General features: G+C 35.2%; 1 protein-coding gene across 1 annotated transcript; it reads right to left on the reverse strand.

Moving 5' to 3' along the window:
* Positions 1 to 4,410: 4,410 nt before the first annotated feature.
* On the reverse strand, positions 4,411 to 4,827 carry LOC149260726 (tRNA N(3)-methylcytidine methyltransferase trm140-like). Its single transcript, XM_089460950.1, has one exon. The coding sequence runs from the start codon at positions 4,825 to 4,827 to the stop codon at positions 4,411 to 4,413; it is 417 nt and encodes a 138-aa protein (XP_089317076.1).
* Positions 4,828 to 22,265: the final 17,438 nt, after the last annotated feature.

A 22,265-nucleotide genomic window follows, 5' to 3' on the forward strand; every position in this document is an offset into this window, starting at 1 on the left:
CCAATGTTGGTTCATCGCATATACATATAAGATTTCCAATGTTGGTTTATCACCTAACCAACGTGTAATACTAATTTGTTGTTATCATTAAAATCTCAATCATTGATATACACATTCCATGCTCATTTATCACCTAACCAACGTTTAATACTAGTTTGTTTTTTGTGCATTAAAACCTTTGAATCGATGATATAAACATTCCATGCTGGTTTATCACCCAACCAACGTCTAATACTAATTTGTTTTTATTGTACATTAAAACCTTTGAATTGATGATGTTAGTGGATTGTTAATGGAACAAACATTAAGTGGCACCATATTAATTTTTTCATTAATAATTGTGCTTTTCTCTTTAGATGAGACTTACAAGCTTTCACAAACTTTAAGTTTTTTTGTTGTAATAATAAAAATTCGTTTTTATTGCACATTAAAACCTTTGAATTGATGATGTTAGTGGATTGTTAATGGAACAAACATTAAGTGGCACCATATTAATTTTTCATTAATAATTGTGCTTTTCTCTTTAGATGAGACTTACAAGCTTTCACACACTGTACGTTTTTTTGGTTGTAATAATAAAAAATTGTTTTTGTTGTGCATTAAAACCTTTGAATTGATGATGTTAGTGGATTGTTAATAGATAAACATTAAGTGGCACCATATTAATTTTTTCATTAATAATTGTGCTTTTCTCTTTAGATGAGACTTGCAAGCTTTCACAAACTTTAAGATTTTTGGGTGTAATAATAAAAATATTTGAGAACATCGCCATAGGTGTAATTGATGATGTTAGTGGATTGTTAATGGAACAAACCTTAAGTGACACCATATTAATTTTTCATTAATAATTATGTTTTTCTCTTCAATTGAGACTTACAAGCTTTCACAAACTCTAAGTTTGTTTGGTTGTAATAATAAAAATATTTGAGAACATGGCCATCGTAATTGATGATGTTAGTGGATTGTTAATGGAACAAACCTTAAGTGGCACCATAATCATTAATAATTATGTTTTTCTCTTTAGATGAGACTTAACTCTACGTTTTTTTGTTGTAATAATAAAAATATTTGAGAACATCGCCATCGTTGTAAATAAATTTGTCACAACTCAATTGTTGAGAGATTATTCAAAGCATTGTTGTCTCGTTTATATAGTTAGCAAGAATGTAGATGTTTTATAGGTTCTTCCTAACAATATATGCTCAAGGTTCAAACATAAAAGTGTTTCTCACATATTCAAATCAGTTAAAAATGAAATTTTATTTCTTATATTGAAAGACGTGAATGGTAAAGTTTACAAATTTAACATATTATTGCAATAAGGTAATGTAGTGTTTGCACTAGCATTGTTATTTAACTATTTATTGAAATTTATTTAATATAATAATAAAAATTCTCAAAAAAAATAAAAAATAAAATAATTAGATTAATCAAAATATATATAAATTTTGTTGAAGTTTAATTATTCATAAACCATTCTATGTCAAATTTTATGGATTGATATATCTAAAATCTTGATTATATTTAAGTGTTTATAAATTTAGCTCAGGTGAGGTATCTTGACTCGCGATGGTATGTGTTATTTCTTATATTGAAAGACTTGAATGGTAAGTTTACAAATTTAACATATTATTGCAACATGATAATGTAGTGTTTGCAATAGCATTGTTATTTAACTATTTAATAAAATTTATTTAATATAATAAAAAATTTCTCAAATAAAAAATTCATTTAAATAATTAGATTAATCAAGATATATGTAAATTTTGTTGAAGTTTAATTATTCATAAACCATTCCATGTCAAATTCTATGGATTGATATATCAAAAATCTTGATTATATTTAAGTGTTTATAAGTTTGGCTCGAGTGAGGCATCTTGATCGGTGATGGTCGTGTGAGCAAAGACGATGGTCCCCCAAAGTTCCAGGTTCAAGTCCTCTCTGGGCGAACAATGTAAACAATGTAATCATATGTAATATACTATCAGCGTACCAAAAAAAGTATTTATAAACTTTTAAAGTTTGGATACGTGTATAAAATTTTACCTCAACTATGTTAATGATGTGATATAATTTTTTATTCATCACACAATAGCCGTCTTGGATTACTTTTGATTGTTTCGTTTAATTTGAAACTGACACTTTTGGAACTTTGACTTATGAACTTTTTGAAATGGTTTCTTGTTGACTAACTAATTTTCTTTTCAGTTGTATTAATTTATATAAATGTTTTGTTCATTTTTTTAAATGAATTTAAAAATATTAACTTTATAATGATTTCCTTAAAATTTAATTATTTATTATATCTTAATTTGTAATATAATCTTATTCTTAAAATAAACTAAAATGTAATTAAGATACAAACTATTTTATACTCATCTAACAGTCCCTAAAATCATAAATTTTAGACCAAATAATATAAATTATCATCAAAATAATTGGCCCCGAGGGTTAGTTCAGTTGGTTGAGTCTTTGTCATTAAAGCAGTTTTGCTATTTAAAGGTCATAGGTCCAATTCTCTTGACACTCTCAAGGTCAAGCTTTGTGGTTGAGCCGATAGGTTGTGATCCCTTCGAGTGGCTCTATCTAGTAAAAATATTTCATGGACGTAGAGGTCACCAGTCTCTGGAGACCATGAACCACATTATGGACATAGAGGTCACCGATCTATGAAGATTGTGAACCACATTTTTTTTAAACTATCACCAAAATAACTTGGTAGAAAGGATTCAAATAAATCGTATATAGTTTAACAAGAGCCACGTGGTGACATGTCACTGTTTTTTTGTATAGATGAATTTTGTGTGTATAGGTTTGTGCAAAAATAGCCATAAAATGTCTATTATGACATGGGGTCAATTCTTACCACTACCACTATGACTCTAGGTGATGGGGACGAGATTTCGGGGTGAACCAAAATCCCAATTCCCCAATTAAATTGTCCTTGAGCCCTGTGGGTTATGGGCCCACGAAGTCTCTTGGAAACGCTTCTCTTTAGGCACAACCAACTAGGAAAACTTTCAAGAGATAAATCACAATAGAAAGCATGAAATCGGCATGTTCCAACAATGCCAGTTGCAGCATCCACCATTTCTCGAGCTCTCTCTGAAGCAAACATGCTACAATCGCATGCATAGACAACAACACTGCCATTTGCTCGTAAAACTGGAAGCACAGAACTGCCATTGCCACAACCAACCTTCAGGGTCTTATCACTGCCATCCGCTTGCAATAGCTCGGGAAATTCCTTCAGCAAATACTTCCGTTCCTTGATGAAAGTTCCTCGCAAATGGTGTTGATGAAAGCTCTACCATGCTTCCTTGTTGTTGCAGCACTCTGTCGCCTCATCACCCAAGTTAATAAATCCATCACGTTGATATTCTTTCGTTTCCATTTCATCTCTGAGATATTCCCAATTAAAATCCTCGCAATAATACGAAGTATCTTTGTCATCTCCCTCCTCGACTGCAATTTCTGTGCCATGGTTTGTGTGCTCCATTTCTCTCTGCAAATTGGATATGAGATTGCCAGGTTCGAGTCTGGTCGTAACTCAGTGGCAGTGTGGGTCTAGCTCGACCTTCAATCTCGCCGTCGTCTTTTCTTCTTGCCGCCTCCACTAAAACCTTTTGTCTGTGAAACTCTACCCAACCAGAGAAATCATTCTTGGACATGTTTGGCCCCTGTTTGCGCTATATGAGAAATGAATGTCTCGAGGTCACGAGTCAGGGAAGCCTCGGCCTCTGCCCCATCCTCATCTTCTGCTGCAGCTCCGCCCCCTTCCACGCGCACCTCTTCTCTCTTTTTCTTGATGCATACATTCAGTTTTAACTGATTTTTGAACTGGAATTAGTTCCTTGAATAGAATTCGGTTATGGTTGGCCTGGTTGTCCATGTGGTCGTCCACGCGTCTCTTTCTCTAATTTTTTTCATTAAGGGTTTGGATACCCCTACATCAAACTCCCAAGGTACAAAATTTATGACCTCCTAGTCATATGCATTTCCTTGTCCTTAGCAATTCTACCCATTGTTTCACTTTTTCAATGGAACTGCCTTCACGTGCGCTGCAATGAAACCTCTGCAATAGCAAGTCCTCCCTGCTACCAGATGCCCTACCAAGCTTCTCTCCTGAGCTTAGTCCTCTCGACATCGTCGTGGTTCTCTCCTCTTGAACCAATTGAGCACTCCTGTTCCAGGTTTGCTGTAATCTTCTCACCTTCACAAAATAAATTAGCTTACAAATCTTCAACAAACTGTACCTCTTCTTTCTTCACATCCAAACACTCCTTTCCGTAGGAAATCTTTTCCCGCTCTGATACCACTTGATGGGGACGAGATTTCGGGGTGAACCAAAATCCCAATTCCCCAATAAAATTTCTCTTGAGGCCTGTGGGTTATGGGCCCACGAAGCCTCTATGAAACGCTTCTCTTTAGGAATAGTGAACTAGGAAAAATTTCAAGAGACAAATCACAATAGAAAGCATGAAATCGGCATGTTCCAGCGATGCCAGTTGCAACATCCACCATTTCTCGAGCTCTCTCCAAAGCAACCACGCTACAATTGCATGCATAGACAACAACACTACCATTTGCTCGTAAAACTGGAAGCATAGAACTGCCATTGCCACAGCCAACCTCCAGGATCTTATTACTGCCATCCGCTTGCAACAGCTTGGGAAATTCCTTCAGCAAATACTTCCATTCCTTGAAGAAAGTTCCTCTCAAATGGTGTTGATGAAAGCTCTGCCATGCCTCCTTGTTGCTGCAGCACTCTGTCACCTCATCACCCAAGTTAATAAATCCATCACATTGATGTTCTTTCATTTCCATTTCATCTCCGAGATCTTCCCAATTAAAATCCTCGCAATAATACGAAGTATCTCTGTCATCTCCCTCCTCGACTGCAATTTATGCGCCATGGTTTGTGTGCTCCATCTCTCCCCGCAAATTGGATATGAGATTGCTAGGTTCGAGTATGGTCGTAACTTAGTGGCAATGTGGGTCTAGCTCGACCTTCAATCTCGCCATCGTCTTTTCTTCTTGCCGCCTCCACCAAAACCTTCTGTCTGTGAAACTCTACCCAACCAGAGAAATCATTCTTGGCCCTGTTTGGCCCCCTGTCTGCGCTATATGAGAAATGAATGTCTTGAGGGCACGAGTTAGGGAAGCCTCGGCCTCTACCCCGTCCTCGTCTTCTGCGGCAGCTCCGCCCCCTTCCACGCGCACCTCTTCTCTCTTTTTCTTGATGCATACATTCAGTTTTAACTGATTTTTGAACTGAAATTAGTTCCTTGAACAAAATTCGGTTATGGTTGGCCTAGTTGTCCATGTGGTCGTCCACGTGTCTCTTTCTCTAATTTTTTTTTCATTAAGGGTTCGGATGCCCCTGCATCACTAGGTGAAGCACACTACCCCCAACTTGTGGCCCATGGGTAGACTAGAGGAATTGAACGTTAAATTTTATGATACATAACACTTCATTATCAAAGCGATCACCAATTAAAAGACTCATGTAATAGCTTTTGTTATCCATTAAAGAAAAACATGACAAATAAATTGTCATTTTAATGGTCTTCCATAAATTTTACATTTGAATTTAAACTAAAGAGGGGGGATAATGTAATCAAAATGCAATGAAAGATGAAAATATAGTAAATTTTGCACACTAACCATAGATGAGTGCTGCAATTTTCATCCGTATAATAGGATGCTAGATGTAATGATGAACATATCCAAAGACTCTACGTAAACAGAGATTATAGATATGTTTTCTTAAGTTGCTCTGCAAACAAATGACAAAAGCAGGTATCATAAAGCAAAGGGAAATGATAATGAAATGTTTTGGTTTTCTTCCACTAACTATACCTTATTGTTCAGGAAGTCAATTACAACATTATATTTTGTGTGATACAAAAGATCAAACATCTAGTAGATAAAGGAAATTGAGAGTTATCATCAGATGCTCGAGTTGATGTTAATGTTTCACAATTTGTATAAGTATAAGTGTTAAGATATATCTTCAAATAATTTGAGAAAATAAACTAATAAATACAAGGTCATGGTGGTTGATTATGTGGGTTGTTTTTTGTGCTCTAAATATCCAATATTCTATTATAGGTCTTCTCTACCCATCAGATTTACTTTAAGCCCTCCATCAACACCAAAAAAGCAAAATCGACCCAAAAAAAACTTGTCCATTAATTTACGGCTACAATTTAGCTTAACATTATCAAATACAATAATTGACACAACATTCACGGTTTCTATATCTATAATTAAATTACAACATATATTCTCATCTCATATAGATTAATTTGCATAAAAGGTAACCTATAGACTAGTTCATCAGTTAATCAAATAAATTAGTTTTTTTTTAACAAGATGCGTGAGAGAATCCAAGGGAAGGAAACCGTTAATGAATATTTTTTAAAACAAACAGTGAGAAGTGGCCCTTAGATTTACATCATTTCATGCCCCGTGTGCACACCACTACAGAGATTTACAGAAGCATCCAATGCATATAAAAATTTTACAAATTGAGAAATGGTCACCAGCTGTACATAACTTTGTTCCTCATTTGCATTTTCTTCCACTGCAGGAGATGATAGTGACAGAGTGAAAATGAGATTCGATTTACTCTCCATTACAGGGATTTAAAGAAGCAACTAATGCATATATGGTATATCTTCATCGAACACCGTGAGAAATAGCCCACATCTTACATAATTTCATGCCACATTGGCCTTTTCCATTACAGACGAACGTAGTGAAAGGCTAAACACAAGATTCGATTATCACGCCATCAAAGACAATTAAATTGACATTGAGGAGCGTTGGATTTGGCCAGAAACGTACCAAATTCTCTAACGCGGGGATCTTTAGGATCTTTAATGTTTTCCAAGAGAGGGGTAAGGTCAATATTGCCATCATTTTGAACCTTCCAGTTCTTGTGAGAAAGCTGGTCTTCACATGGTAGCTTCTTTAGTTCCTTGAGTAATTTCTTGTCCTCGGCCATTGTTTTAGTCAGATCTTTACAAAGGACAGAACAAATCCTACACTTTGACCTCTAATTTAATCTTGGAAACTCGGAAGGCTCGGAAAACACAGTTTCAAGGATTCAATTTTGATCTGCAACAATGCACATCAAACACTACGGTACTCGTTCCAAATTAAGCAAAAGAAAACTAATTTCGGCTCAGTGTCTGAGATTACCTGTGAAGATGCATGTTCCATCGAATATGGTGATAAAACAGTCGATACACCATAGATTGAAGAACAAAACGACAATTCGAGCAAAAGGTCCGAGCTCAGAACGAGATTTGAATCCTTCACAGAGACACTGAACCAGAATAGCAGAGTTTGAAACTAAGGAAATAATCTGATTTGGTCTTCCCTAAGTTGATTTTTATAGTGTTCTCTATACTAATAATTACTTTATATGATTTAGTTCTTATACACATTCTTTTCATGATTCTATCATAAAGTAATTACACAGAACATAAAAGTTTACCCTAGTAAAACCCACTTAGGGAAAAACCCAACTACTTTTTCAATAGAGAAATTCCTAATTTAATAGAGATACATATTAGTCAAACACTAGGTCAAACGTGGTCCATCCTCATAGTCAAGTCATAGGTCTACCCAATAAATTCGGTTTGGTGTGATCTTGTAAGGCAGAGCCTTGGCCTTCCTTTCTCATCCGTAGATTTGGTCTTGCAACTCGGCTTTACCACATAAGTTCGTCCTTCAAATTCAATATGAAGCTTCAACAGAAAGTTGTGAATAACCTTCAACAGAGAGATGCAAATAGCCTTCCATAGAGAGATCCGACTTTCCTTTAGCAGAGAGAGGTTTGAACTTCCTTCGATAGAGAGATCTTCAACAGAGAGAGAGAGAGGGGTTCAAATTTCTTGTTTAACAAAGAGATGTGAATTGTCTTCAAGAGAGAGAGAGATAAATTGCCTTCTTAGCCTCCTTGCTAGCCTCAACGAGATATATCAGATAAGATCCAGATTCATCTTGGAGAAGAGGTCAAATGCCTCAATATATAGTGTTTCAATGAGCTGAATGGTTGCCTTCCTTTGAATGGGTTGACTTGAATATTTGGAGGGGCTAACTTGACTAGGAGGAGGCCGACATGGTTAAATTTGGAGCCACAAATTTTCGAATTTAAATTTTCAAATTTCTTCTTTTGTAAATGACATGAATAACATGCTTACAAATACATCAAGGACCAAAAATACTAATTATGAAGACCAACCATAGTTACAAAATCAACGCTTCCTCTTAACTAGGGAGGAATTCATAATGACTACCCAGATGCTCTCATGTTGAAAAAATTCTCTAAGAAAAGGTTATATCAATTCATCATCACCACTAGCATCATCATCTACTTACCATACTTTACCTCACTCGTGGTAAATTATTAGCATCAACATTCAATCATCAGCTTCCACTAGTCGCTATATCATGGTCAATTCCTGACTCATGGCAGATCATCAACATCTACTAGTCACCATGACATATGGTATACAGTCTAGTCAGGTTCACCGTCATCCTTGTCAGTCTCTTTGACTCGTGGTGAAACCCTCGGGACACACTCACATTGAGTATTTTGGTCCAAAGGTCTCTTACTAGGCTAAGGTGTTGAGCAACTCAACCCTCCTACGGAGTACTAACAGGCACTCACTCAACCCTCTTAGAGAGCACTCTGAACCTTGATGTTGAAAGACCTCACTCAACCCTACCTATGGAATAATCTAGGTATAGGCCTCACTCAATCTTATATGGGGAGTAATCTAGGTCTTGATGTTGAGATAACACACTCAACCTTATATGGGGAGTAATTTGGGTCTCAATGCTAAGAGACTACTCTCAACCTTGTCTGGGGAGTAATTTGGGTCTTTATACTAATAGGAACTCACTCAACCCACTTGGGGAGTAATATGGGCCTCTAAGACCATTCTTCCTCATCTTGGCCAAAATATTTGACTCAGGAAGAATGTCCCTCATCCATACTGCAATCACATCAGCACTCCCTCTCAATGAGAGGGGAAATCTCCACAAGTACAAGTTTGTCCCTGAAGTGTCAAAATATTAGTTGTCTACTCATTAGTGGAGAATCGAGATATAATCAAGCTTCACTGCTCTTTTCCTATACTGTGTATTAGTACTAGATCTCAAGGTGCCTCGACCTGTCATCAAGTTGTCATTTGCACCTGGTCAAACAATATTGCAAGTTGGAACCACATTGCTTCTCAACTTGCCAACCAAGCTACAATATACTGGGCCACTGAGTGCAACAAATTTATGCTTCATGCTTATCCAAAAGATCATAATGGAGCCCAAACTGAAGCAATATACAAACTCTCTCTGTTTTTAGCATTCCTTGCCCGATGTGAATTCCTACCACTATACTTCTTTGTTTGATACATCTTTGAAACCATAATTGACTATGTCATGACCAATAGTATCATGTTGGTACTTCGAGAAATTTTGAGCTACATTTTTGGCTCAGCGATAAACAGATTTTCTTCCTTCACTTGATCCATCATCTTGATCACATTAGCTACCTTTTAAAGCCTCGAAAATCACTGCAACAACATGGGGGGTGACCACCCGGTCCGGACCTTAAAGCAGCTCCTTTTCCGTTTGGAATGGTGGTTCCGACTGGTTCAACTAGGTCCAGTTACCTTCTCTCAATCTCTAATGGCTTTAAAATATGACTTTCATTCACCAATGGAGAAGAGACATCAGATCAACCCTCTTGTTGATTGGGCAAGAAATTGATCCTTAAGCTGATTTGGGGCTCAGCCAATCCACTACTAAAGTTTTCCTCTTTGGGAAGAGGACTTAAAAGAATGTAGAAATTAATCTAAATGCAAACTTATTCTAAGATGCAAGCAAAATGAACTATCTTAATCCTATCTCAATTAGGCAGATATAGATCTAACCCAATTAAGAGCAAGATAATTTTGAATAATTGGGACTTAAATATGTCTGGTTTATAATGAATATCAAGTTAATGAAGTAGTTCAATTAACTGACATTATGAATATTGAAACACATCCTATTGAGACCTCTTAACTGAAATAATCAATCAACAACATTCAGGAAGAAGTTTGCAAAATGATATTGATCATTTAATCAGTAACTTGAATAAGTAAATAATAGTAATATGCGAAAGAAGTTCACAACATATCACTATTCAATAAATCAGTTTTTATAACACAAATTTCTAAGTAAATAGTTACTCAGAAATCAGAATTTAATTCATAAGAATAGAGATACATAATAACATAAAATAGAGACAAATCACTCATACTGATAAAAGTGCACAATTATGAAAGTAAATTGACACATTCCTGTCATCATAAAATGAAACAAGTATTTAAAATAATAGTATTCGAGATACCAATTTGATTGAATCCATTCTCTAGCTCTGGTCTCCAACAGTCTTTTACAGTGCTTGAGCTCCTGCTTTCAAAACCAGAGCTACAATAGTGCAAACTCTGTTCATTATACATAACTCAGAATGCAAAAGAAAAACCTCAATGATCCCCAGATCCGAGATTTCCACTCCTCCCACCTACAACTCTAAATCCCTATTACAGAAGTGTTTAGAATTCCAAAATTGCATAGGAGAAAAGACCTTATTACATTTTGCAATCTATTATTTAAAAAATTTGCAAAGGAATTTTTAACAAAAAAGTTTGTTGAAGAAGAGATCTGCTCAATCAATTTTCATTTGCCTAAAATTCCATTCTTCAATTGATGGAGCATTCTCATTGATTGAGATCGTGTTCTCCTCATCTTTTCAACTATTTTCCTGCAAAACAAATCAAAACAAAATTAAAATGTAAAAATAAAACCAAAATGCCAAATTTGAAATTAAAACAAATCTAATCAAATTCAATTAAATAAATAATTGAAAAGGAAATCCAAGCTTTCTATTGATGCCTGTGATGATTTAATTGGCGAAGGATATCATTGACGAATGGATTTGCATTTAGAAGAGGCTTGGACAAATGAACATGCAGAAAATAAAACTCAGGAAAATTAGTTTTATTCATAATTCGGAGTTCGATCTTTTGCTAGATAATAGACCCAATAAATGATCAAATCTATTAGTGAATCCTCCTAAAAAATGTTTTCCATGATTATATCTTTCCAATGAGCCGTCTTGGGCCTCATTTGGCTAAGTAAAACTTAATCTATGAGTTTCCAAAGTTGATGAGTCAAAACTGCTAGAATTCTGGAATTTTTGTTGCTGAGCTAAAAAATCAGAATTTTTTTATTAAAGATCTAATCTTAGATTAAATTTTAATTATTTAATAATTAATTCTAATTTAACTATAAACTAAATTAATTATTTACAAACTATGTTATGAAACCAGCTCAAGAAAAGATAGAAAAGATAGATCAACGCCTTAGAATTCAGCCTCTTCGAGGGGGCAACCGCCTTTACATTACATAAATGAACAATTCTTGGATGATTCAAATGACAAAACCTCATTTCTATATATAGGAGTCTAAGGAGTCACAATATAATCCAGCCGACCTAACATTAATAATATAAAGCCACAAAAATAACAATAGAGGGATTCTATGGGGCACAATAATAACAATATGGGGGCAATAGGGGCACAACAATATTAATAAGGAGTATAACTACAATAGTAATGGGGTAATCACTAGTATTATAGGGACCCAACATGCCCCTCTCCTTCAAAAAAGTGTTGTCCTCAACACTTGAATAGTTCTGGATACTTCTGCATAAAATTCTCATCCTCCCATGTGGAATCTTCAGCGGATAAGTTCTTCCACTTGATAAGATACTCTGAAATTGATCGATTTCGTAGCTGTCGAGTTCTTGTTTCTGTGACTGCTTCCAGTTCAAATATAATTTTTCCTTCCTCGTCAAGTTCTGGAAATATTGTTTGAACTGGGAGCTTGTCGCCTATAACCTTCTTTAAACATGAAACATGGAAAACTGGGTGCAATCGAGAAGCTGCAGGAAGCTCCAATTTGTATGCCATAGTACCAATCTTTTGCAACACCTTGTATGGACCATAATACTTTGGTGATAATTTATTATCCTTCTTAGCTTGCTTGAGGGACATTTGCTTATATGGTTGTAGCCGTAGGAATACCCAATCACCTACATCAAAACTTCTTTCACTGCGATGTTGATCTGCCTGTTGTTTCATTCTATTATGTGCCAACACGAGGTTATCCTTTAAGAGTTGGAGGACTTGTTGTTGATGTTCGATGTGATGTTCCACTGCCTGAACCTTAGAATTTTCTCTTAAATATGATGTGATGGATGGTGGTTGATACCCATAAAGTGCCATAAATGGGGTCATTTTTGTTGCTGTATGGAAGGAAGTGTTATACCACCATTCAGCCAGAGGCAACCATTTGACCCATTGTGTCTGTTTATCAGATACAAAGCAACGAAGATATCCTTCCAAACATTTGTTTACTATCTCAGTTTTCCCATCAGATTGAGGATGATAAGATGAGCTATGAGCTAACTGAGTACCAAGACAAGAAAATAATTCTGTCCAAAAATTTCCAGTGAAAATGGGATCTCTGTCACTTACAATAATCTTTGGGTTTCCATGTAGCTTTTGAATTGTTTCCATAAATGCAGTAGAAACTGTACTGGCTTTAAATGGATGTGATAATGCACAAAAGTGTGCATACTTGGTAAGTCTGTCAACTACCACCATGATGACACTCTTTCCCTCAGACTTGGGTAAACCTGTGATAAAATCCATTGAAACCTCCTCCCAATGTTGGCTTGGAATGGATAAAGGTTGTAATAGACCCGGTGTCTTAATTGTTTCAACTTTATTTTGTTGGCAAACCAAACATTCCACCACAAACTTTTGAATATCTGATTTAAGGCCATCCCAAAAAAATTCCTTCTTAACCCTGTGGTAAGTTTTTAAAAATCCTGAGTGCCCTCCTAAGGGAAGTGTGCAATTCCATAAGAATCTTTTGTTTTAGCTGGGAATTCTTACAGAGGTATAAGCGATCTTTGTACCATAACGAATCATTTTTCCAGCTAAATGTATCAGACGTACTGGAATCTTGTTGTAACTTTCGAATAAGTGCCCACACTTCTTCATCATTCTTCCATTCCTCCCTTGCTTCGTTTATCCAATCTGGTTGGATAATAGAAATCGCGCACAACAATGCTTCCACATCCTCATCCTTTCTTGAGAGTGCATCTGCCACCACATTTTGCTTCCCTTTTTTGTAGATGATTTCAAAGTCATAACCCAACATCTTTGTGACCCACTTTTGTTGCTCTTCAGAGGATAATCTTTGTTCTAAAAAGTATTTAAGGCTATCATGATCCGTTTTTACCTTGAAGTGTCTTCCCATTAGGTAGGGTCGCCATTTCTTAAGTGCATGGAGTATTGCCAACATTTCCTTCTCATAAATAGCTTTTCTTAAAAACTTTCCCTTGATTGGACGACTTTCAAAAGCAATGGGTCTTTCATCTTGCATTAAAACAGCACCAATTCCATTTCCTGAAGCATCACATTCCACAATAAAGGTTTTTGTGAAGTCCGGTGTAGCTAAGACCGGTGCTTGGCACATTGCCTCTTTAAGATGTTCAAAGGCCTTTGTTGCTTCTGGAGTCCATGAAAATGCATCTTTCTTCAATAATGTTGTTAGAGGTGCTGCTATTCTCCCATAATTCTTAACAAACTTGCGATAATACCCTGTCAACCCGAGAAATCCTCGCAGATGCTTTATGGATGTGGGGATTTTCCATTCCTTAATGGCTTTAATTTTGCTAGGGTCTACTTTAACTCCTTCATGAGATACAATATGACCCAGATATTCCACCTCCTGGACTCCAAAGAAACATTTGGATCTTTTTGCATATAATTGTTTCTCCTCCAATAGTTGTAGCACCCTGTCAACATGTTCAACATGATCCTTCCAAGACTTGTTGTAGATTAGTATATCATCAAAAAATACTAACACAAATTTTCTAAGGAATGGTTTGAAAATTGAATTCATCAAACCTTGAAATGTTGAAGGTGCATTGGTAAGGCCAAAAGGCATGACCAAAAATTCATAATGACCCTCATGAGTTCTAAATGTTGTTTTCGGAATGTCTTCAATCTTCATTCTGATTTGATGATATCCTGAACGAAGATCCAACTTGGTGAAGTAAATTGATCCATGCAATTCATCCAGTAATTCATCAATGACAGGAATGGGGAACTTATCTTTAATAGTGAGCTTGTTGAGCTCCCTATAATTCGGACACATGCGCCATGATCCATCCTTCTTGTGCACCAATACTACTGGAGCAGAGAAAGAACTTTGACTCGGTTGAATTATACCAGCCTCTAGCATTTCTGCAACCATACGTTCAATTTCACTCTTTTGGACATAGGGATATCTGTATGGCCTGATGTTTGGAGGAACACTTCCTGGAATCAGATGAATAGCATGATCATGATCACGCATAGGTGGGAGACCTTTGGGAGTCTCAAATACCTTGGAATGATTGTCCAGGACTTTTTGGAGATCTGGAGAAATAGATGATTCCGATGTGGAAACATCTAGCGAACATAATTGTGCAATTACACCTCTTTGCTCCTTTTTTAGAAGCTTTGTCATACCATTAGAGCTGATTATCTTTCCTGGTTTCCCTGCAATACCCCTTAATTCAACTTCCTTTCCTTCCGTAGAAAATTTGATGAAAAGTTCTTGAAAATTAAAAGCTATTGTACCCAAGGATTGTAGCCATTGGACTCCTAGTACAACATCATCACCTCCCATTGGAATGGAAAGCATTGGGCTAGTCAATACATATTCTCCCATGGATAGCTTGATATTATGGCACTTTCCAGAGCAATTTATTGTTCCTCCATTTGCAATCATCACTTGACACTCTGGTGCTGGATATAGGAAGCAATTCAATTCTTTTGCTACCTTACAATGAATAAAATTGTGGGTGCTTCCTGAATCAATCAACACTATTACCTTTTTCTTCTTGATTTGTCCTTCTATCTTGATGGTTTGAGGAGTGGTAATTCTCGCCAATGCATTACAAGATATGGTCGGATTTATTTTTTCTTCATCTAGGCTTTGTTCCTGGAGTATATCCTCTTCTTTTGACCTTTCTTGCTCCTTTTCTTCTTCCTCTTCACAATCTATGTAGAATAATTTCTTCTCAGCACACTTATGACCTTTAGTGTATTTGCTATCACAACTGTAACAAAGCCCTTTTGCTCTTTTTTCTTCCAATTGTTGTGGTGTCAACCTTATAGGTTGTGGAAGACTAGGATCAACAACACTTCTGTCTTTATAGTTGTGAGTGGTATGCTTCCTGGTTGCCATAATTTTGCTTTCCATTTTTCTTGCTAACCTGAATGCCTTCTCTAATGAATCAGGTTCCCAAAGGCGAACATCATGTTGGATATTATCCTTTAAAGACCCTATGAACACATCAATCCTATGCTCCTCTGGAATATTTTTACCCTTATGTTCAATTTTTGGAACTCCTCAATGTGCTCCATTATTGAACCCTTTTGTTTGAGACTTATCAATTGGCTAAAAAAAGTGTTGCTTTTTGTATCCTCATAATGTGCTATCAATTCTTCCGTAAAAATTGCCCAAGTGATAAATTGTTTACGAGAGCAAAGCCATTGATACCATACAAACTGATTTGGTTCCAAATATAAAGTTGCCATACGTACCTTTTGTGTGTTTTGCACATTATTGAGATCGAAGAATTGCTCCATTTGTAATATCCATGTGGCGGGATCCTTGCCATCAAACTTCCTCATATCGATTTTTGGAATATGGTGGGTCTTCGATCCAACATTAGAGTCTATGGAATCATGATTAACATTTCTTTTGTTCACATCATGAGTTTCATTTACAACCTTTTCACCATTAATAAGGATTTCTTGTAGAAAATTTGTCAAATCTATCTTCAAATTTGTCATGTCTGTCTTCAAACCTGTCTTCAAATCTGCCATGTCTCTCTTCAAATCTGTCTTCGAATCATCCATATTAGCTTACATGCCATTTATCTTAGATTCCACGCCATTTATCTTAGCTTCTGTTAGCTTTTGTGAGCGTGACATTTGTTGCACTTGTTCTTGTAATTTTGATATATCATGTAGCATTTCTTCCTCTTCTTCATGAGTCATGCTAGAGCTTTCAGGTTCCTTACTAAGTGTTTGCATTTTCTTTCCTCGGGGCATCAGTTATCGATAATAATGCTTTACTATGCCCTTTGAATTCCTTCAAACCAAGCTTATGCAAAAATTTAAAAAAAACTACACATTGTTTTTCACTTTGTAGAAGCCTGATATTGAATCTGATATATCTCTGTAATTTCAGATCCTCCAATTTTGAAATTGGGACCTGTAGCAGCCTTATGCATCCTCTTTCCAATGCCTCAAGTCTGACCCAAATTGGATTCTCCAATGAAGAGTTATGCGAAATCTCCCACAATGACTTGATTATAAACTAGTTCAGTAGAGCGAACTTGTACGACGTGCCACGAGTCACTGTTTTGACCTTTGGATCTGAAAATGCGTACAAGAAACTATAGTCCGTCCTCTTTCTGTACCTTCTTACAAAATTTCAATCCGATCCCCAGAGAGAAAGTTATGACGATTTTTCCCAGGTCACCTGTTTGGAATGTAATTCAGGAGTCTGCAAAAAGACCAACTTCCTCAGATCATATTTCCGCAAATATAGCGTGAAAAGATCTGAAATTCGGCCCCGAGGTTCAACGTGATTTCTTCTCAAATGGGTTTTTTTTGCAACTTCTGAAACGTCGCCGAAAAAAAGGTATAGCGAAAATTCCATGATGACCTGTTTGGAGCAGCGAAACCCTATAATCCAAAGCTCTGATACCAAATGTTATGAAATCAGCTCAAGAAAAGATAGAAATGATAGATCAACACCTTAGAATTCAGCCTCTTCGAGAGGGAAACCTCCTTAACATTACATAAATGAACAATTCTTGGATGATTCAAATGACAAAACCTCCTTTCTATATATAGGAGTCTAAGGAGTCACAATATAATCCAGCCGACCTAACATTAATAATATAAAGCCACAAAAATAACAATAGAGAGATTCTATGGGGCACATTAATAACAATATGGAGGCAATAAGGGCACAACAATATTAATAAGGGGTATAACTACAATAATAATAGGATAATCACTAGTATTATAAGGACCCAACAAACTAATTAATAATTAATATTAATCTGATTAACTAAAATATACAATTAATTTTAATTTAAATTAAATTAATCAAACATTATATATTAATTAATTTAACTATATTAAATAAAAATAAATTTTAATTAAATTATTAATATTTTAATGTTTCAAAGTTATATATTAAAAACTATATTATAACTCAAAGTCCATCCATTATATAACTTTCGATGCCTTTAACTCACCCTTCGTTTGGTCTCAGTGGACGGTAACCACTATCATCATCATCATCATCATCATCATATAACTTTCGATGCCTTTAACTCACCCTTCATTTATTACTTGACTATTATATGAAAAGGGAGGAGAGGGCTTTATTCATCATGGCGAAAAGGCTTATCACATTTCGCAAGATAATGATCGGGAAATTTTAAATGTGTACTTTAAGGTTTTTGTGATATGGTTTTTTCGAGAATATTTTGCGAGATTTTTTTTTTGAGAAATTTTGTTTTTTAATAAGTTTTTTTGTGATTTGGGTTTTGGGGCTATTAAATTAATAAAGATGAGTGGGCCCACGTGAAATATTAATCTTACAAATTGAACTATATTTATTTTATAATTTTGAGAATCTGGTTTTGGCAATTTGTTTTAAAATAATAAATTGGAGTAAATTACGAAGATCCCGATACATGATTTCATCTGTTGTATGATTTAGCTGGGTCATTTTGTAGGACCGTTAGTAAAAAAAAAATGAAAACTTAATAAAAGTCAACTAAAAGTCAATATTTACAATGAATGACTATTGAGCTTAATTAGCTAATAAAATTGAAATATTATACAGTTATTTACATTTTTAGTCAAAAATTTATAGAAAGGGTCCCCATTATTGAAGTACATAAATAAAAAATGAGGGGGTTGTGTTTTACCACAACACTACCTTAACTGTGCGTTCTTTCTAGAACATGTCCCGCCATGGAAAACCTAGTTGCTCCCTCTGCCACTGATGCTATTAAAGTGCATTGAATATCTAGTCAAAATCCTTTACTTTGAATCTAAAGATCAACTCCCTTTGAAGCTAAAGCAAGGGTTCCTGAAAAAGCCTTCATTGCTTCCTCTTAAAACAAATCCTTTCAGTGAATGTTGCTCCTTCTAACACATGAGCTTTTCTGGTTTCATCAACAAATCATGTAGGGTCAACCTTGATCCATTAATCCAAGTATACTAATTTTGAGGAGCCTGTAGAAAGCCTTCTTTCTGCTTACAAGTATCATGTACCTCACAAGCTTGAGGTAGCTCTTATGTACACTTCTTCCTAACAAAATGTCCTCTTATAGTCATCTTTTCTTTTATTGAGGTAATCATTTGCTTTGTACTTCTTTCCATCCAATCATACGTTATTTTGGAACTCACCACTGACCTCTTTTCGACATAAGTCAAGGCATTCTTCCATCTTGTAGATCTATCTACTCCCTTTGAATCCATAATCTTATCTAGTACAATATCTCTCATCACAAGTCCCTATATTTGGGAGAATTTTCTTGTCACAACTTGACTTTGTTCTTCCATCTATTGCCAAAGCATTGGGAGCCCTCACTATGTACCTACAATCCTCATTAGGGGGGCATGGAAGAACAATTACAACCAAGCAAAGAATTCAATGACAAGAGGCTAAGTACAAATAAAAACAACAATACTAATTAACAGATATAAAAGACTTATATTTTGAGAAGAATGTCAGCTCCCTCTTGATCTTTAGTCTTCTTGCATCCATCTGCAACTTTATCATCTTCATCATTATCATGATGTCATACTTCCCTTGCAGGAGCTACGAATTTGAATTTATTTATTTATTATTATTATTATTATTTTTTATTTTTTTATTTATTATTTATTATTTATTATTTATTTTATTTATTTTTTTTTATTTTTTTATTTTTTATATTTAATTTTTATGTTTTTTATTTTTTATTTTATTTTATTTTATTTTTATTTTTATTTGTTTATTTATTTTATTTTATTTTTCAGCAGAAACATCCAATCTTAGGGTTTTGTCCCTAAACCCTAGGGTTTTTCTTATTCAAACCCTTTTGCATACTAGGGTTCACAAACCCTAGATATCCAAACATCTAAGACTTTCATCATTCATTGTACTTTTTCTTACAAGTCCAACATTCTTTGACATCTGCAAGATTTTCTTTTCACGTACAAATGTTCAAATACCAAAGAATCTCTATTCTTGAACAAATCAGGGATCTTCTTTATCAAGAGACACATAACGTATTCATTAGATTTTGCCTAAGCAACATGGTTTGGTTCCTCAATCCAAGTGGTCTATGTTTTAACAAGTTTTTCACTTCAAATTTCAACCTTGAAGGGAAACTCTACCTCTTGATATGATCTTATAATGACTACCTCACTTGAAATGTCAGCAAATGGCGTATTTCAACAATACTCATGCAAAAACGGTTAATACCTTCGATAATCTGATTTGAGATAGTATATTATGCACCTTCAAAACTTTATCACAATCAACCCATATCATATTTGAACATTGCTTTAGTCATTACCAATTGAGCTATTACATTCGAGCCTTTCAACCCAAGTGTCTTAAACACATCATGTTCTGCAAATTAGACATCTTCCTCGAGATGAATTTGGACTTTAATTTTAAAAGGAGTTCGACCTCATCATGTTTTGCAAATTACACATCTTCCTTGAGATGAATTTGGACTTTAATTTTAAAGAGGAGTTTGACTTCTTCTTCACTGTAAGCCCTGAATATTTACACACCCTTCATTAGTAGCCAAGAATGTTCAAGATCATCAAGCAATTTTGCTTCCTTTACACCATCAACCTTTGAATATTCGAAACATAAGAGAATGTCATCATGATACTAAGCAAAAGGTTGAATGACTCTATGCAAATGACTTTCTTAACTTCCCTTTCAGAAGGGAAATTCAGAGATCATATGACTTGAGTATTTTTGTCACATAGGTCGTGACATGATATTTCAGAGGTGACATAGATCTATACAAAACATTAGCTTCACAAGTTCATTTGGCTCATATTTTTCCTTGATCATGAATCATATTGAGAAATTCGACATGTCTCAAGATATGTTGGCAGATGTTCAATCCTTTCTTTCAGACGAGGTCTTCAAATATTAGTTAGAGAACTTCACAAGGATCTATTTCTACTTATACTACATTGTCTTGAGATGCATTTCCAAGCGATAGCACAATCTTGTCTTGAGATGTTTTTCCAAACTTGCTTAAACTTGAGATTGAGGGAAATACACCTTCAATTTTAAAGGAACTTTGATATAAACAAAATTTATGAGACAATGCGTACCTTGCTATACAATTTTTTGATTGAGTCTATTACCTTGGTCTCATAACCTTTTTTTTGAAGGCTTTTTAGGTCTTGTAGCAAACCAAATAATTTCGGCTTCTTTTTGTCATGATCAAGATCCTTCGGTCTTGCTCAGGACTATAATAACCTTTTCAAATCTCAACGAATTGCACTAGTGAGGTCATTCAACCCTTTTGTCATAAGATTGGGGTTCATTCCGAGGTATTTGGACCTCTATATTTAATCTGAGATTGCTTGTGCTAGTCATTGAGACTTGGAATTTCATCATAAGTTTGTGTCCTCGAAATAAGCTTTAAAGTTTAAAATGGTGACCTGGGTGTAAGACAAGAAATGTAAGCGGACTTTTAGGTATGACTTGAAGTTCTTTGGACCTCTTGACACTACTGGATCATTATAGAGGTCTTGAGGCTCAGTGCTTTAAGATATAAGTCCTTAGATCATAGATCAACCTTCCATAACATATCTCTTGAGATAGTATTTGGCCTTACAAGACTTCGACCTTATTACAATCTTCTTATCCTTTGAGGTTTTGAGATATTAGGGCTTCAAAATTTACACCAGACTTTTGTCTTTATATTTAGGAAAGTAGAATGTAATTTTTCTTCAAGGAGAATGTTAAGTCTAGGGATAGTTGACATATTTAGCCCCAAGTGATGGCTTGAATGAATTCATATAGAGGCAACCTTAGAGGCGGCCTTACACCAAGCTCTCATACCATGTTGATTTTTATAGAGTCCTCTTATATTGATAAAGTTACTTTATATGATTTAGTTTTTATACACATTCTTTTCATAATTCCATCATTAAATAATTACATCAAAGATATAAACAATATAATATATAAGACAGTAAGATCATGAAGAGACAACCAGACAATGAACACAAGAGTCTACCCTGGGAAAACCTACATGGGGAAAAACCCAACAACCTTCTCAATAGAAAAATAGAAAATTCCTCAATTCAACAAAGATACATATTAGTCAAACACTAGGTCAAACCTGGTCCATCCTCCTAATCAAGCCATAGGTTTGCCCAATAGATTTGATCTGGTATGATATTCTAGAGTAGAGCTTTGGCCTTCCTTTTTCATCCATAGATTTGGTCTTGCAACTTCGCTTTACAACAGAAGTTTGTCCTTCAATATGAAGCTTCAACAGAGAGATGTGGATAGCTTTCAATGGAGCGATGTGAATAACCTTCAACAATCAGATGTGAATAACCTTCAATAGAGAGATCTGAATTTCTTGTAGTAGAGATAGGTATGAACTTCCTTCAACAGAGAGAGAGAGATCTGAATTTCTCCTTTAACAAAGAGATACAAATTGTTTTCAAGAGAGAGACAAATTGCCTTCTTAGCTTCCTTGCTAGCCTCAAAGAGATATATAACAAAGGATCTGAATTCCTCTTAGAGAAGAGGTCAAATGCCTCAATATATAGTGTTTCAATGAGCTGAATGGGTGTCTTCCTTTGATTGGTCCTACTTCAATATTTGGACGGGCCTACTTGACTAGGAGGAGGCCGACATTACTAATTTGGAGCCACAAATTTTCAAATTTCTTCTTTTGTAAACGACATGAAGAACATGCTTACAAAAACATTAAGGACCAAAAATACTAACTATGAAGACCGACCATAGTTATAAAAATCAACACCCTCCCACTCATGTGTCGATTC

The sequence above is a fragment of the Pinus tabuliformis genome, chromosome 6, assembly GCF_031772625.1.
Source record: "Pinus tabuliformis cultivar Carrire ecotype Pingquan chromosome 6, CPIR1, whole genome shotgun sequence".
Lineage (NCBI taxonomy): Eukaryota > Viridiplantae > Streptophyta > Pinopsida > Pinales > Pinaceae > Pinus > Pinus tabuliformis.

What these genes read in the sequence shown, in the direction of transcription:
- LOC149260726 (XM_089460950.1), bottom strand. Translation starts at nt 4,827, where the DNA reads ATGGAAATGAAAGAACATCAATGTGATGGATTTATTAACTTGGGTGAT.